Source organism: Eucyclogobius newberryi, unplaced genomic scaffold (genome assembly GCF_026437365.1).
Source record: "Eucyclogobius newberryi isolate DKJ021-1_F unplaced genomic scaffold, fEucNew1.0.hap1 SCAF_10, whole genome shotgun sequence".
NCBI lineage: Eukaryota > Metazoa > Chordata > Actinopteri > Gobiiformes > Gobiidae > Eucyclogobius > Eucyclogobius newberryi.
This window is the reverse complement of record NW_027315724.1, coordinates 33,416,555-33,431,863: the sequence shown is the minus strand read 5'-3', so window position 1 is coordinate 33,431,863 and position 15,309 is coordinate 33,416,555. Positions and strand designations below refer to the sequence as shown.

Sequence of the window (15,309 nt, the reverse complement as noted above, 5' to 3'; positions counted from 1 at the left end):
ATAATCTCATGCATGACATTTACTCTTTGCGGCCTAAAATAATTTCTCAAACACTCTTCAAATTCCTCAATTACCAAATAGTTTTGAAAAGAAACAATAGTGGGTCTTACCTGTATAACTCTGGTTCCCACTGGTGAGTTCTCTCTGATCTCTGCTTCATATAGATTTTGTTCGAACACTGGACTGAACAAATTGGCTCCCAAAACCTTCACGTGAACTTGGGCTGTGCTTGTAAAAACTCCATCGGAAACGGAAACATTCAAACTATAGACCGGGTCCATGCGTTGCTTGCGATGACTGGATAAAGTAATGATGCCCGTTTGTTTGTCCATCACAAAGTTCATTTTCTCATTCCCAGACAAAATGCTGTACTCTAGTTTGTCGAAATCGGAGCTGTCCCCGTCCGAAGCTTGGACGCAGGTTACAAAATGTCCTCTCGGAGCCAACTCGTTCACATACGCCTCGTAAAGGAGTTGGTGGAAAACAGGTGGGTTGTCATTCAAATCGTTTACAACTACAATGACGGAGACTTCGCTGCTCAAAGGTGGGAAACCATTGTCGGTTGCCCTCACGATAAAGTTATACTGCTGGACAAGTTCATGATCAAGCATGCGTGCCGTTAAAATCAGACCACTGCTGCTGTCGATGTGGAAATAGTCCGTGCTATTGTGCTCATTGGAAAAAATCTGATAGCGCACAACGTTATTTTTCTCTGAATCTTTGTCGGTTGCGATCACTTGAAGCGCCGGGGTGCCGATCATGGCCGACTCCGATAAAACCACTTTGTAAAACATCTTTTGGAAGCTAGGGCGGTTGTCGTTCACATCGAGCACGACTATATCGACGTCAACTTCAGCTCTCGCGCTGGTAAGATAGTCGGTCGCTCTTACGGTCAAACGGTAAGACGAGGCTTCTTCGTAATCCAAAGAATGAATGACGCTGATCACGCCCGTGTCAAAACCGATGTCAAACTGAAGAGATGGGTCACCGTCCACAATTGTGTAGATAATGTTTTGGCCTTCTGGACTCGTTGCGTTGATGCCAAGAATAGGCGTGTGGATTGAAATGTCCTCGTTGACGGAAACGGTATAAAAAGGTTTGTCAAAAACTGGCATTGCTTTGTTGACCACAGTTATTGGGAACTCAACGCTTGCAGATAAAGGCGGATGCCCTCCATCTCTTGCCAAAATCACCATTTGGTATTCCACGTTGGACAAGTCGGATTCAAATGCCCGTTTTAGGTTCAAAGTCCCTGTGTGTCGGTTGATTTCAAAATGTCCGTGATCGTCTTTTAGGTAATACGACACCTCTCCGTTGATGCCTTTGTCTCCGTCAACAGCCATGACTTTGAAAATATGAGATCCTGGTTCAGCTTCCACTTGGACGGCAGCGTAATACGGCAATCCGACAAAAACAGGAGCGTTGTCGTTGATGTCTTCCACTTGAACTCTCACTAAAACTCGAGCGACGTGCAAGCGGTCGTGCTCACGTTTAGCTTCAACAACCAATTCGTAAAACTCTTGCTCTTCCCGATCAAAGGGGATTCCCATTGTTTGGATCACGCCAGAAGTGGGGCGAATTCTGAATCTCGCGCCCGCATTCAGCAACGTGTATTTCAATGGCTCATTCAGGCGATTTCCAATGGCGTTCACAACCGCGACTTTGGTGATATTTGAAATGTTTTCTTGAATTGACGACGTGTAGATACTTTGGGAGAAGCTGAGACCGGAATCCAATGCCTCACGGACTAAGATAGTCACCAAAGCAGTGCTGGAGAATTTACCATCCGACACTTTGATGCTGAACTTGAAACGCTCTTTTGAGAAGTTATTGTTTTTGACAACAATTACACCACTAGAGGGTTTAATGGAAAAATGCTCCAAGACTCCATCTGTGAGCATATATGTTAGCTCTGTTGGCACGTCTTTGTCTGGGTCGACGGCTGAAACTTGCAACGCTTCAACACCTACATAAGTTGGTAGTAGCAAAACGGCTTCATATGCGCTTTGAGTGAAGCGTGGCGGCGAATCGTTGGTATCTATAACTTGTATGGTGACTTCTGTCGGACTGTCGGCTGTCAGTTGCGGTTTCCCGTTGTCCCTCACATGAACGTGGAAATTAAAGCTCGATATCGTTTCATGGTCTAAGTTAGCGATTGCTCTTATTGATCCAGTTCCGGAGTCTACGGTAAAAAACATCTTTGCTGTGTCTTCAACAATTTGGTAAATCAGAACGGCATTCTGGTTGCGGTCAGCATCGGTGGCTTTGATAACTAAGGGAGAATTATCTGCGTTAAGCACAACGCTATTAATTGACGCAGCCTCGCTTATGCTGCCTCTATAGTGCAGTTGCTGGAAAACCGGTTGGTTGTCATTTTCATCCACAACGTGAATTATTACAGTCACATTCGTAGCCATACCAGCCATGTTCGCGGCTTGGACAATGAGCGTGTACGACAGTTTGGTCTCGTAGTCAAGCAGTTTTTGGGTCGTCACCACTCCGCTGTACTGGTTTATTTGAAAATCGTGATTTGCATTGCCGAGTTTGATGTTGTACGTCAGCGTCGACTGGCTAACAGCATTGATGGTGATTACGGACGTCCCGACGGCAGCGTTTTCCGTGATTTCCGCTTGGTATTCTGGTTGCGGGAACTTGGGGCCGGCGTTGTCCGAAAGGGTGACGGCGATCCGGACTACGGTGGTGGTGGAGAGCGGAGGAGAGCCGTTGTCCGTGACTCTGACGGTGAGGACGAAGTGGCCGATGTTCGATAGATCCAAATCTCGGGCAACGGAGATGATTCCCAAAACGGGCTCGATGTGGAAGGCGTTCCCAGTGTTACCTGTAAAAAAACAACAACATTAATTGCAATAAATCCTATAAAAGCAAAGTAATACTAAAGCTATTTGGCATTTATTTTGGCTTTGTAATCATTGGTCAATATGTTGTTTTCATTTTTCTTACTAACAGCAATGTCACGTCAGCATTTAAGAATAGAATGTATAAATAGGATACTTCATAATACTGAATATGAAAAGGTGACTAGGCAAACTATTAGTGACTTGAGAAAAAACTTGATAAATTAGTAGGTCCTGTGTATATGGTCAAAGATCTGGAAGCCATTTTGAGTGCTTGACCAATACTGTCTTTTTTTATAAACAACTTTTTGTGTTATGGGGTCCGCTGTTGCAAAGAAAAATAGCTTTATGCCAGAACAGTTTTAAAAAGACAAGGCAGTTTGTATCTTTTCGAGACGTTTTTATGATTACCTGCTTCAATGGAGTAGTGTAGCTCTGCGTTTTGTCCTTTGTCCTTGTCCAAAGCGGTGACTTGCACCGCGGCGGAGCCCACGGCGGCAGACTCGTAGACGGAGCCCTCGTACAGCGCGCTGGTGAAGATGGGCACGTGGTCGTTTATGTCCTCCACCTCCACCAGCACGCGAGCCAGATTCTTCCTGTACGGGAACTCCTGGTCTTTTACCTGGAGGGGGAGAAAAGGAAAGTGAAGAATCTACTGGACGGACAAAGGGCTGCAGCAATTGATGGAATAATTGTGATTGGTCGACAATTAAAATAATTGTGATCGTTATCAGGACAATACAGACTCTGAAACACGTGCCAAAAGACCTTTTAGAGCAAAGACAGCGGCATTATTACATCAAAATGTCAAAAAGGAATTCATAAATTCAGATTAATACAATTTATTCATGAATATTCTGTATCTACAGTATAAGCCTTCAGTCCCCAAATACTTTTTTAATCTAAAAATGCGTAAAAAAAACTGCATCACAAAAATAATAATTTGAACACAGTCGACGGAGGATGTCAAGATTATTATGATAATTGTATTTTTAAATACATTTAGAGTCCAAAAATTAGACTTTTTTCATCCGTCCGTTTTTGTTTTATTATTCAGAAAGTAAAATTGTGTTATACTACTACCAGTACTTTTATATTTTCACAGAATTTTATATAACATTTATACATTTTATTGAACCAAAAGCCAGAAAAACTCATTTTGATTCAGTTTTCAGGGAACGGAATACATTATGCATTACCATTTAGACAACGTGCCAAACTTTACAATGAGCTAAACCATAATGAATTTGCTTTTAGTGGGCGTGGAACTACAAACACTTTGAATTAAATACGTGATCCTGAAATGATGGAGAAACCAAATTGTTAAATCAGACGCTGGATCTTGTAAATAAAATCGATAATAAAATACATTTCCAATACAAATTTCCCCCGCTGATAATAATAATAATAATATCATCAGAACAAGAATGCAGATTGCAGCACGGGCATATTTAGCCTTCTTTTTCTGAGCTTACCATGACGGTGAGTATATGCTGGGCGCAGGCCTCGTGGTCCAGCCTCTGCGTAGTGTAGATGGTTCCCTGCGTGGGGTTGATCCGGAACAGGCGCAGGCTGCTGGGGTCGATGGCGCTCTGGAGGGAGTAGGTGAGTTTGTGGCGCTCGTCCCGGTCCGCGGCCAAAACCTGGACCACCTCCGAGTCCGGGGGCGTGTCCTCGGAGATGGTGATGTCGTAGGTGGGCTGCGAGAAGACCGGGCCGTTGTCGTTGTTGTCCATGACAGTGATGTGCACCTGCGGAGGGTTTGAGAGCATCGTTTGAATCTTTACTTCTGCTACTCTCGTTTCCAGACCTAATTCCCAATTTACACCAAAGCAACAGTACAGGAATCGGAATTTTCATTGTTACTGGTCAGACAATCGATACCAGCAAAGTTATACACTCGACTAACATGGTAATTACACTGTGCGTCGCCCAAATTAGGCTGGAGTTATGATTGTATGATCGTTGTAGCATCTCCAGGCTTTTCAGCAGAGGAAACACAAGGAGGTTGCATGTTTTGATAAAATAAACTTCCGATACCCTTTCAAAATAAGAGAGTCACGTAAACAAGGTGAATCGCATACATTGACTGTAGGATTATGTTCAGGATTCAGTTATTGGTAAAGTAGAGGGATAGAATACACTTTACACAGATGGACTCAACTTGGAAATGGACAAATTGGAAAAAATGATTACTTATTTTTGGACTGAATTTTTCTTTTATTAGGATGCCTTATTTTTCGTTTGTTTATTTTTTTACCGTGGAAAAAAATGTAAAATATAAAAATCCATCACTAAGAAATGAGACGGCATTGTGCGAAATAGTCTGAACTTAGACGGTAAGTTGCCAAATTAATGCAAGCGTGACAGTGGCGGCTTGTTTTTCTTTTGTATAGTTTTAAAACCTACTTTGTCTGACAAATATTTCATAAGTGAGCAATATATAAAACAGTTTAAACGGTGAGACAGACTCGCGTTGCAGGAGCAGCTCGGACGTCTCTGGTGTAAATTGACGCTTTTAAATATAAAATACCTATGTCACGTGTCGCTGTAAATTCCAGGTAACTCCGTCTCTAAGATTAGGTGTAATAACTCTGCTCGCTAACAGACAAACTGCCCATCTTTGCTGTTTGCACGTGCAGGACTTCTGTGCGTCTCCTGAGCTCCAGCCTGAGCAGTTGTAGAAGCACAGACAGAGACACATGGCCCGCGGAGCGTCCGATCGAAACACGTTTTAACCGTGTCCAGGACAGAAGTCTAAATTTGGGGCAAACGAGGCGCCCCGCTGCCCGTCCATCTGCCCACGTGTCCCACAGGTGTGTCTGTCTCCGCTCAGGACAGGTGAGCGGAAAATGAGTTTCCAGGCCAGCGTTTGCCTCTGCCAAATGGACAAAGATAAACCTTCCTGACTGCAACGGTGTGGTTGAAAGGAAGGAGCTGCATACTCAAAATAATACTAAACAAATGCATTCTGGTAAGTTTTGGCTTGCTGGACTACAGTAACAGCAACAGTATCGGCTGCTTAAGGAAATTAAAGTATTAAGGACTTATTTACTATTATAAGCTTGTGTTTGCTGGTCTCTTTCCATTCATGGTTTATAAAGAAATGAATAAACCACAATAATTCTTGACAAGACATTGAAATATTTTGTATAAAACATTGGCTTTTATCTCTGCATTGTATGTTTGTATTGTGGTCTAAAAGGAAAATAATAATAATAACGATATAAATGACAGCACAATAACGCCAGACGTAATGGTAGCAATTGGAACATTTGCGTTTACTTATTTCAAGCTATGTTACAGTTTTGAATTTCAGCTTCCATACTGTTTTTTAGTATCTACAGAGCCTCCACAGTTCAAGTTTTAGCATAATATAGAAGAGGTAGAAAGGTTTTTAATTCATGAACGTAAGAATTCAACGTTTTTGCTGTTTCTGTCCCCGCACCTGTGTGGCTGCCGTGTTGGTCCCGTCGGTGGCAGTGACGGTCAGGTTGTAGAAGGACCTCTGCTCTGCGTCCAACGGCCGAGCGATCACGACGGTCCCCACGGCTTTGTCCACGTCGAACACGCTCTCGGTGTTTCCTCCTGCGCCACCAAACACAACACACAGTCAGACTCCTTTCGCAAGATAACGGAGGTTTTCACAGTGAAACGAAAGGTTATTGTCTTTATAGTCTAAATGCAAATGAAATTGTTGTATCAGATGGAGGGAAAAGGGCCAATACGACTTGAGGATGAGGAAAGTGAAATGCAGAATTACCTCAGTTTTTGTTCAGATGAAAAGAATGATTTCACCTTGACAACCACTGTAAGCCAAGTAATTGAGGAGGTGACATTACTTGTGACACAACCAACCAAAAAGAGGGTCAAACTGTCTAAAAAAAAATGATGTTTGTGCTTTTTCAACCTAGATAACCATATAATAACATGAAGGAATGATTAACGTGTAGTGCACGAATAAAACGGCAAAACAACGGAACAAAATCACAGCAAAATGAAGCTGCCATGCAAGTTCAGCTAACAATTTGAATAATTTAGCACCTTTAGCACTAACGTCTATGACCAAGCCGAAATGTGAATAGCACTAGATCGTGAGTAAAAACATACATACAAGTAAAATGCTCCGACAAAGTAAACACTATAAGTAAAACCAGGTAAAGAAAATAACTGAAGTTCTTCTTTGAAACTGCCGATGTTTGTTTGAGCCAGCAGGTAGCACAAAAGGTCACCGCTAATCTACGATATGCTGCACTTAAATCTCGCTCGCGTCTCTTTGTGGAGTGCACGTAGAGTCCAGGAGCAGGTTCACTGTCTGTTAGCGTCTGTCCGTGAGCGCACATCAACCCGTTCCACTAATGCTGTAGATGCCATTAACCCCCGGGGGGAATGTGCTGCGTCTTCAGGTGGAGCCCATTCAAACCGGTGACAGGGAAGCGCTTCGCCATTTGTTTCAATTAACCTTGGCTTCAATGTCGTCCATTACGGAAATTAACCGCTGGAAAAGGAGGGCCGGAGCCAGGGCTAAACCAGGACAAAGCCGGCACTCAGCTTGGGCTAAACAAAGGTGTTCCTGGGAATTAGCTACAATGAAAAAGGACGTTAGACTAAAAAGCTGGGAAACAAATCTAAAAAAATGAACAATACCAAGATTAATTGAGGCGAAACCCCCCCAAATTTGCATAAATTATGGTAGTTTACTGTTTAAATTGCTGCATTAAAGGAGGCCAATGGTGCAGGTGTAGCATTTATGAAAAAGTCAATCGTTTAACCTGCTGTAAAGCGGTGCCGTTTTTGTACGATAAAGAACTGCTTGACATTAAGTGGTACGCTCGTGTCTTTAGGTTAATTGCAATTAACATTTCAAGAAAACGTCATGGATTCACATATAAACTGAACGAACGTACGAGCAAAAACCACATTTGACACAAGCATGAAGTGAACGAGGAACGTACGGAATGGAAAAAAGTGCATTGGATAACAAAAGAAAAGCAAAGGAATAGGAAGATAGAAGGCTTGGAAGTGAGGAAGTAAAAGTGAGATACCTTCTGAGGAACAGTTCCTGCCACAAGCGCTGTGCAGAATACAGAACATCTCACGGAAAAAGCGAGGCCCTTCAGGAACGCAGCGGTAGGAGACAAAATACAGTGTGAGAAGGGAGGAAGGACAGAGGAGACAGGAGGAAGGAGAGCGAAGACAGGAGTGAAGGGAGGAAGGAGAGAGGAGTGAAGAGAGGAAGGACAGAGGAGACACTGGTCCAGTGTGAGGTTTTGCACCAACATCGGAGCGTTTCAAACATGTTCAGAGCAGTTTTTCAGTGACTATTTCATCATTTTCAGACGATGTGCTGAGTTTCTATCAAGCACAAAAAAGACATTTCTGTTTCTGCATCACTGAAACAGAACATGCATATTCAAGAAAATAGAAAAAGTAATTCTTATTCATTCGTATCTTTCTATATTCTTAGTCAAACGATAAAATGTAAATATAGAGTTCTGTTCATCCAAAGAAAAGGCTTTTGATTGTCAGAAACTTTAAAAAAAGGAGCACATAGACGATTCAAACTATCTCTATCTCTCGACGCCACAGATGCATCGTGGGAAATGCAGTCGTTTTTTCATTCAACAGCAATTTCACACGATTCGCTCGCTTTTTCAAACGTGGGACCGGTCGGCAAAACCCTCCTGATGAATGTACGTCCGGTGACTTTGCCGCGGCATGGGCTCGAGCGGGTCTTCGGGGCGTCGCCGGCTCCGCCCCGGACTCCATCCATTTTTTGTGGAATCGCTCCGAGCGCGTCGCAATCGTCAGCGTTTTCAACCACATTCAGACGCAGCTTAGTGCAGTGGGCATGGCCTAATCTGGTCAAGCCTTTCAGTGGCTGCGAGTTCGACGGATCCGAAGGGATTTCACTCCGAAAAAATGTCACACCGCCTTTGAACGTGCCGGCATAAAAGGCTAGCTTTATCTGAACTAATAAGAGTTATAAATAAAGCCTAAAAGGATTTGAGGCGCTGTTGAATATGGAGGAAGAAAAGCCAGTCGCCACAAGCAAACTACACAACACAATTGAATATTTCCGTGGACAGTTGTCATACATTTACTTTTGTCCACGTATTATTGACTATGTAGCACGTGTTATGGAACAAGATGCTAAGTGTGGCTAACCCCGCCAGCCAGAGGAAGTCGAGCGATTTCTCTTGAGGAAACTCTCGGGAATCCATCTTGTCAGTCTCCCGCTCATTCGTTCGCAGTCCGCACCAGTGGTTTAAACGGTCCAATCACGCGGCGTTTAGGAACCAATCACAGAGCAGCATCGTGGATCGGGAAGGAAGTCGAAACAAGACCGTTCGGTTGATCCAAAACGATGGCGCTTTGCAGATTTGTGGAGGAGAAAGACGACTTTTGTGCTTTTTCCGAACTCTGGATTTAACACGGTTTAGATTCTTCTGCTGTTATGACGCTTCGACCAATCAGCATGAAGTATTTTATTAGGTCCATATCGCTGGAGGAAGACCAGACATCACTGATCGTTTTGAGCATCTTTTACATTTTAAACAGCTAGTTACATCAAGAGCTTTCTAAAACTAGTCAGGAAATGTCTAATGTCTTATTTATGTAATTTATGTCAGTATCATATATGTTCAGTATCTAGTTTTCATACTAGTTAGTTTATCAAGAAGTGTCTATCCGGGTATAACATCCTTATTGTATTCGTTCTACCAAAGATCAAAAAAAAAAAATGAGAGAAACCAATGATTTGGGGATTATTTGAATTATCTTGATCTATTGATTGAAATTTGTTTTAAAGGACAACTATTATGCATTATTTTATATTGCTATTGGCCTTTAAACATGCTCTTGAGTGCCTTTACTTTGAAAATAAAAACATTTATAAAAAACAATATTATTCATTTGTCACAGGCTAAGTAAACGCCAGACTAATGGGCTTTGGCTCCATCTACTGGCCGCGCACATGCAACGACCGTGATTAGACGGCAGCAATGTACAGGACGAGTCTGGCTATGTTTTAAAGATGTCAGAACGGAGAGTTTTTTAAGAGTCGGGAGGGACTTTCTAATTAGAATTCATCAAACTAGCGTGAATGATGCTAAATGCTGCTCCAGATATGTTTTTGATGAGGGACCGATGTCAGAACATGGTTTAAAGCTTCTTCACGCCGAAGGAAACGTTTTAAAGGTAAATCCAGTATAATCACCTAGTTTTATACAGTAAATGTTATTTGTTGAGGTTCGACGGTCAAAACCTTGGTGAATAACAGCTCTGTATTAGCTTTATCGCCGTATTAGAAGCCGGCAAAGGAAAATAAACCAACTGGACAAAGCGGGAACACTCTGGACGTCACTGAGATGTTGAGCACTTGTTTAAAATGACCACGTGTCATGCCGCTGCAGTCTCGACGCTTGACACGCTGTTATTATAGAAGAAAGTTCAGTGCGTCATTACCTGCAAGAAGCGCCGTTCAAAAGCGCTGCAGTTTAGCGAGAGGATTGCATTCGGTGTTATTTTTGCGAGTTGCGTACATCGTTACTGCAAATGGTTCACCTCTCCGTCTCCGTCCGGTAAACTCGTTCTATTTCTGTCAGCGCCACGTCTTCAGCGGGATTTTGTTTGTCCGACGAGATACAAACGTCAATTAACCTCTGTCAGACCCGAATCCTTATCCCACGACCGTCAATTCAAAACCGGTCAAAGCATTTCAACAGCTCATTGGCCGAGGCTGTGAGTGTGTGTGTGTGTGTGTGTGTCCATTTTGTCCTTATTTTACTCTATTCGTGCTCTTTACGTCTCGCCTTATCCTGATGGAGCCTGTCAAGCCCTTTGAGGTAGTTTGATATTGGGCAATACAAAAAGTAATGCGTAATATAGCACATTTCAGACATTTCCGGTCAAATCTACAATAAATACGTTCTCTAGAGGTGTGGCTACTTCCCTTCCATTTGTTCTATTTGTATTTTCATCTTATTTGGCGATTGCATACTATAAAAGTGTCTGACTTTGATTGACAAGAGAACATTAGTTGTCTATTCCGGTGTAAATTGTAGGGAAAAATATACAAACATATGTGTTGAGTATTGTCACTGTTTTTTTTACATTTAAGTTTATCCACACAGCACTCTCTATTTCTATTTTTCTTTTATGAAAATGTTATTTCTTTGCTTAGAATGGCGTATGGTATAGACTAGGCCCGCAACGAACAATCTGAATAACTGTGCCTAGTCGACTATTCAAAAAATCTTAATTGTATTTTGATTATTTTTTAATCCTCTAAAATAAATGTCAAAATACTGTACCTTTTACCATAAAGAAAGAGGGATTTTTGAATTAAAAATACTATATACAGTACATTTTTATTTCATTTATTTTTTATCAATTACACTCTTTAGCCGTAAATATTCTGTTTAGTCACCATATTTCAACATTTAACGGGTAAAATCTGTGTAAAAGAAATAATTGTTAGTCGACTACTAAAAAAATTGTCAGTTGCAGCCCTAGAATAAACAAATCTATCTTTCAGTTATTCAATTACAAGTTTTATGCCATTTTGTGAAACACTTCAGGCAAAACAACATTTCCTAACCTTAACTTACACAGTGGCCCTTTAATACTTGCTTTGTTTCCAGCTTGAGACGCCGTCGCCATAGTGACTGATGGGCGGAGCATACAGAACCATGCAACCGTAGCCGCAAAACCTCGGCCCGAGAAGCCCGACACGCACGTTCATGCAAAGTCAAACCAACACCGCAGCGCCACCCATAGGCCACTTACTGAACGACAGACGGGGCGGGGAGGAGGGCGGGCGGGAGGGCGGGGCTTACCTGTGATGTCGAACCACAGAGGAGGAGAGCTGTGCTGCAGGGAGACCACGCCCACGATCTCGGACACTTTGTCGTTCTCCATCACGGTGAAGTTGTAGAAGGGCTCGTCGAAGAGCAGCGGAGCGGCGAGGGCGGCGGGACGGCGGATCCACTCGATGTGAAGACGAGCCGTGGAGGACTTCTGAGGGCGCCCGTTGTCTGTGGCTTTGATCTGAAAGGACAGAAAGAAGGGATTGTAATCGACGCAGAGGTGGGCAATACATCAGACTTTAGACAGTGCTGTGAGCGTTGTTTTGAAGTTCAAGTGTGTTGTTTATTGTACAAAAATATATATATATATATATATTACAAAAGAGAGTTGATAAAAAAATATATATAGTGATATTTCTGCACTTTTCTGATTCATTTTACAGACATTTCACATTTTTCTTCTGATAATTAAACCTAAACTAAAGCATTTAAAGACAGGTTTTAACACACTTCTTTTGGACTGACATTCTGACCGTTTTGTTGTATATATATTGTATTTAACATACTTTTTTATTCTTACACATATTTTATTTAGCATAGTCTACACTTTCTACATGATTATTATATTTTTTATATTATTCTGTTTCTTATTATTAATTGTTGTATGCTCCACCTTCCGTCACAGCAGGTTCCTAGCTTGGGAATTTTGTTCACAATGGCAATACAACCTTTCTGATTCTGACATTGTCCGACTATATTTCTTGGGATACACAAAAAAAAACAGCTATTAATTTTTGGCAATATCACACCATCTGAAAAATCTACATCTAATACAAAGAGACCAAAGTGGAACCTAAACTTGAAGAATCAGCAAGCAATTAACTAGAACATGACTTAATGGTTCAACCCTATCCCACATGTTGCTTTAAATACAAATTTAGGGCGTGTTGATACCTGAGCCAATTGAAGTGAATTATGGCGTTATTATTGTGGACCCGCGATCAACCCAGATTCACACCAAACAAGCGCACATATGGTCCTTAAACAACAAAGTACACAACGCCCAAACTAAAAACGTACACAGGACAAAGGAATGTAAAAACGGATATATGCGCCAAACAAAAGAGAACAGAGGGACAGGAAAATGCTATAAAATGCAAAAACCTGCACGTTATCATTTGACATATCAGACAAAGTTAACAGGCAACTTGAATTGAATCGGTCTCCAGTGTCTTTCCTTGTATTCAGCCAAAGTTACTGCTCCAAACTTCAGATTTCTTGAATTATCTGCTGTCGTTTCTTCTTGGGCCTATCCGACAGACTGACACAGTACTACCCTCTGCTGGTGAGTGATGGCACTGCGCCCTCATTTGCCCGAACGCGAACGTGAACCAGATCAATGATGTCATCAGGTCTGGTGCGGGTTTTCTCCTGAAGCGTAACGAGTCCTCCAGACCATTAGGAGTGTTGAAAGCAAATTCACCCATGGGACAACGGACGGAAACTAGCTCTGAGCAAACTCCGGTGTTTTCAGCTGTTGATCAATGCACGCTGTCACATTCACATAAATAAATAAACTAAACATATACACACTGAAAGTCTAATGAAGTCTAAGTGTTTGGATTAGGATTATTAGATTGAGATGTATTTGTGTGTGCAAGATGTGTATTTGTGATTAAGCGACGGAATCAAAAAGGTTAGAATGACCAGACTGAGTTGGCGTTGTAGAGATCATTTGTTGCAGAGAGGCAACTACTGAAATGAACATCCCAAATGAAATAAAAATGTGTAAAGCCGTGGAAAAGAAACAGCTTCCTGATCGGCCAGGTCTTCATTCCGTTTGGATTGGTCTGGAATTTGGCCATAAAGTGCGTCAAAGAACAAACTCCTAGCTCTTAAACGCCTCTCGATTATTCTCGTGAGGAAACAGTAGTTCATTAAAATAATGAATGACTACGTCGGTGTAATCCCTCATTCGTCCAGGCGTGTACCATAGTAGAAAAAGCTTCAGTTGTAGTCATCTGGACTCAGTTTGGAGTCAAACTGAGTCCAGATGACTACAACTGAAGCTTTTTCTACAATGAATGACTACGTTAACCCAAAACGGAGCAAAACACGCTTGTAATTAAGAAACCAGCACTAAATCCCAGGTCTAAAACTGGACTAAACCATGGCTAGTTTGAGTGGCCCATACCGTGAGAATGTCGTAGCTCCCAGCAGTGAAGGCCTTTCTGGAAGACACCACCGCCGTTTTGGGGTCGATGAAGAACTTCCCGTCCTCGTTGCCGTCGACGATGCTGTAGGACAGATCCGCGTTGGGGCCCTCGTCTCGATCGTGGGCGAACACTCTGTAAATTGCCTCGCCTTTCTTCTTCCTGTCCCGCTCCGGAAGCTTCACTTGGTACACCTTCTCTGAAAACGTCGGCTTGTTGTCGTTCTCGTCGATCACTTGGACCATCACCCAAACGGTGGTCTGCCTTGGGCTCGGGCCGCCATCGGACACAACCACCTGCGGACGCAAAAGACACCAGTTTCGTAAAGGCACGACGGCGATCTGTGGAGCTCTTCCTGTCGCTGGGAAGCGTAAAATGAGGCTAATACGGTTCAATGTGATACAGTTTATCACGATACACGGTTTGTTTCAGCCACTTAAATCCTGACTGACGATGTGTGTAATTTGGTAAGTGATTGTGTTCTTATGAGACCTATTTGAGTAGTATCCAGTCGTTTGTACTTCTCAGAGTACTTCTCAGACATCTTACTTGACAGTGCTTTATGTTAACAATGTTTAATGGAATATTTAACTTGTTTGACCTTCCAATTGTACAATCTTCAAATCATAAATACTCTTACAATTACGTTTACTTGAGGTATAGTTTCTCCAAATACTTTGTTTCTCTTCTACTGGAGTGATATTATTTTGAAGAATACTGTTTTTGGCTACTCTATCTCCAACTTGATGTGCTGTCAGAAAAAAAACAAATGAATGTGGTGCAACTTTGTCAAAATGAATATTGATGAAAACATTATAGGCTTAAAAATACACTCAATTTGTATCTGGTGTAGTGAAGGTTTGCGTACATATATTCAAATGTGCGAATTAGCTATCGTTTTAGGCTACGGCTGTCAATCGCAAAGAAACAAGAAGGATTACTAATTCAATTCACGGCCATCGGTTTGGACGAGGCATTTCCCGTTCTCGCCGGTTAATAATGAATAAACTGTAGGTGTAATTCCGTCGCGGAGTCCGGTTCACAGCGGCGGAGAGTCGTTTCGAATTCTTTTCATGTCACTGTCGGAGCGTCTGTAATGAAAGGAAAATGTCGTTCTCGTCACCGACAGCTCATTCATTAGGCCCTTTCCTCCGTCCGTTCTGTTCCTCTCTCCTGCAGTTTTCAATTACCGCACTCTAAAAACCGCGCGCCATTAAAACACGCTCAGTCGTGCGCGGGCGTGGAGTCCGTCTACGGCGGCCCGCTATTCCGACCGACCGCTCTTTACACATCCAACCGTCGTCGTCTTGCTTTTCCCGTGTTGCGTTTCTTACGACGGACCACCCAAGCGTGGACCGAACTGTGACAAGGCAGAAACGTGGCCGCCGATCTGCGCTAAATACGTCTCCAATCATCACCGACGGCTCGCAC

At 42.5% G+C, this 15,309-nt stretch overlaps 1 protein-coding gene across 1 annotated transcript in view; it reads right to left on the bottom strand.

The window, feature by feature from the left end:
• fat3a (FAT atypical cadherin 3a) overlaps positions 1 to 15,309 on the bottom strand; it is a 223,351-nt gene that overhangs the window by 52,925 nt on the left and 155,117 nt on the right. Inside the window, exons 6-12 of the mRNA XM_072455495.1 lie at positions 13,860 to 14,174; positions 11,696 to 11,906; positions 7,901 to 7,969; positions 6,304 to 6,443; positions 4,331 to 4,606; positions 3,267 to 3,477; positions 111 to 2,839 (exon numbers count right to left, since the gene is read on the bottom strand). Coding sequence (XP_072311596.1) covers positions 111 to 2,839; positions 3,267 to 3,477; positions 4,331 to 4,606; positions 6,304 to 6,443; positions 7,901 to 7,969; positions 11,696 to 11,906; positions 13,860 to 14,174 — 3,951 coding nt within the window. The remainder of the gene's footprint in view (positions 1 to 110; positions 2,840 to 3,266; positions 3,478 to 4,330; positions 4,607 to 6,303; positions 6,444 to 7,900; positions 7,970 to 11,695; positions 11,907 to 13,859; positions 14,175 to 15,309) is intronic.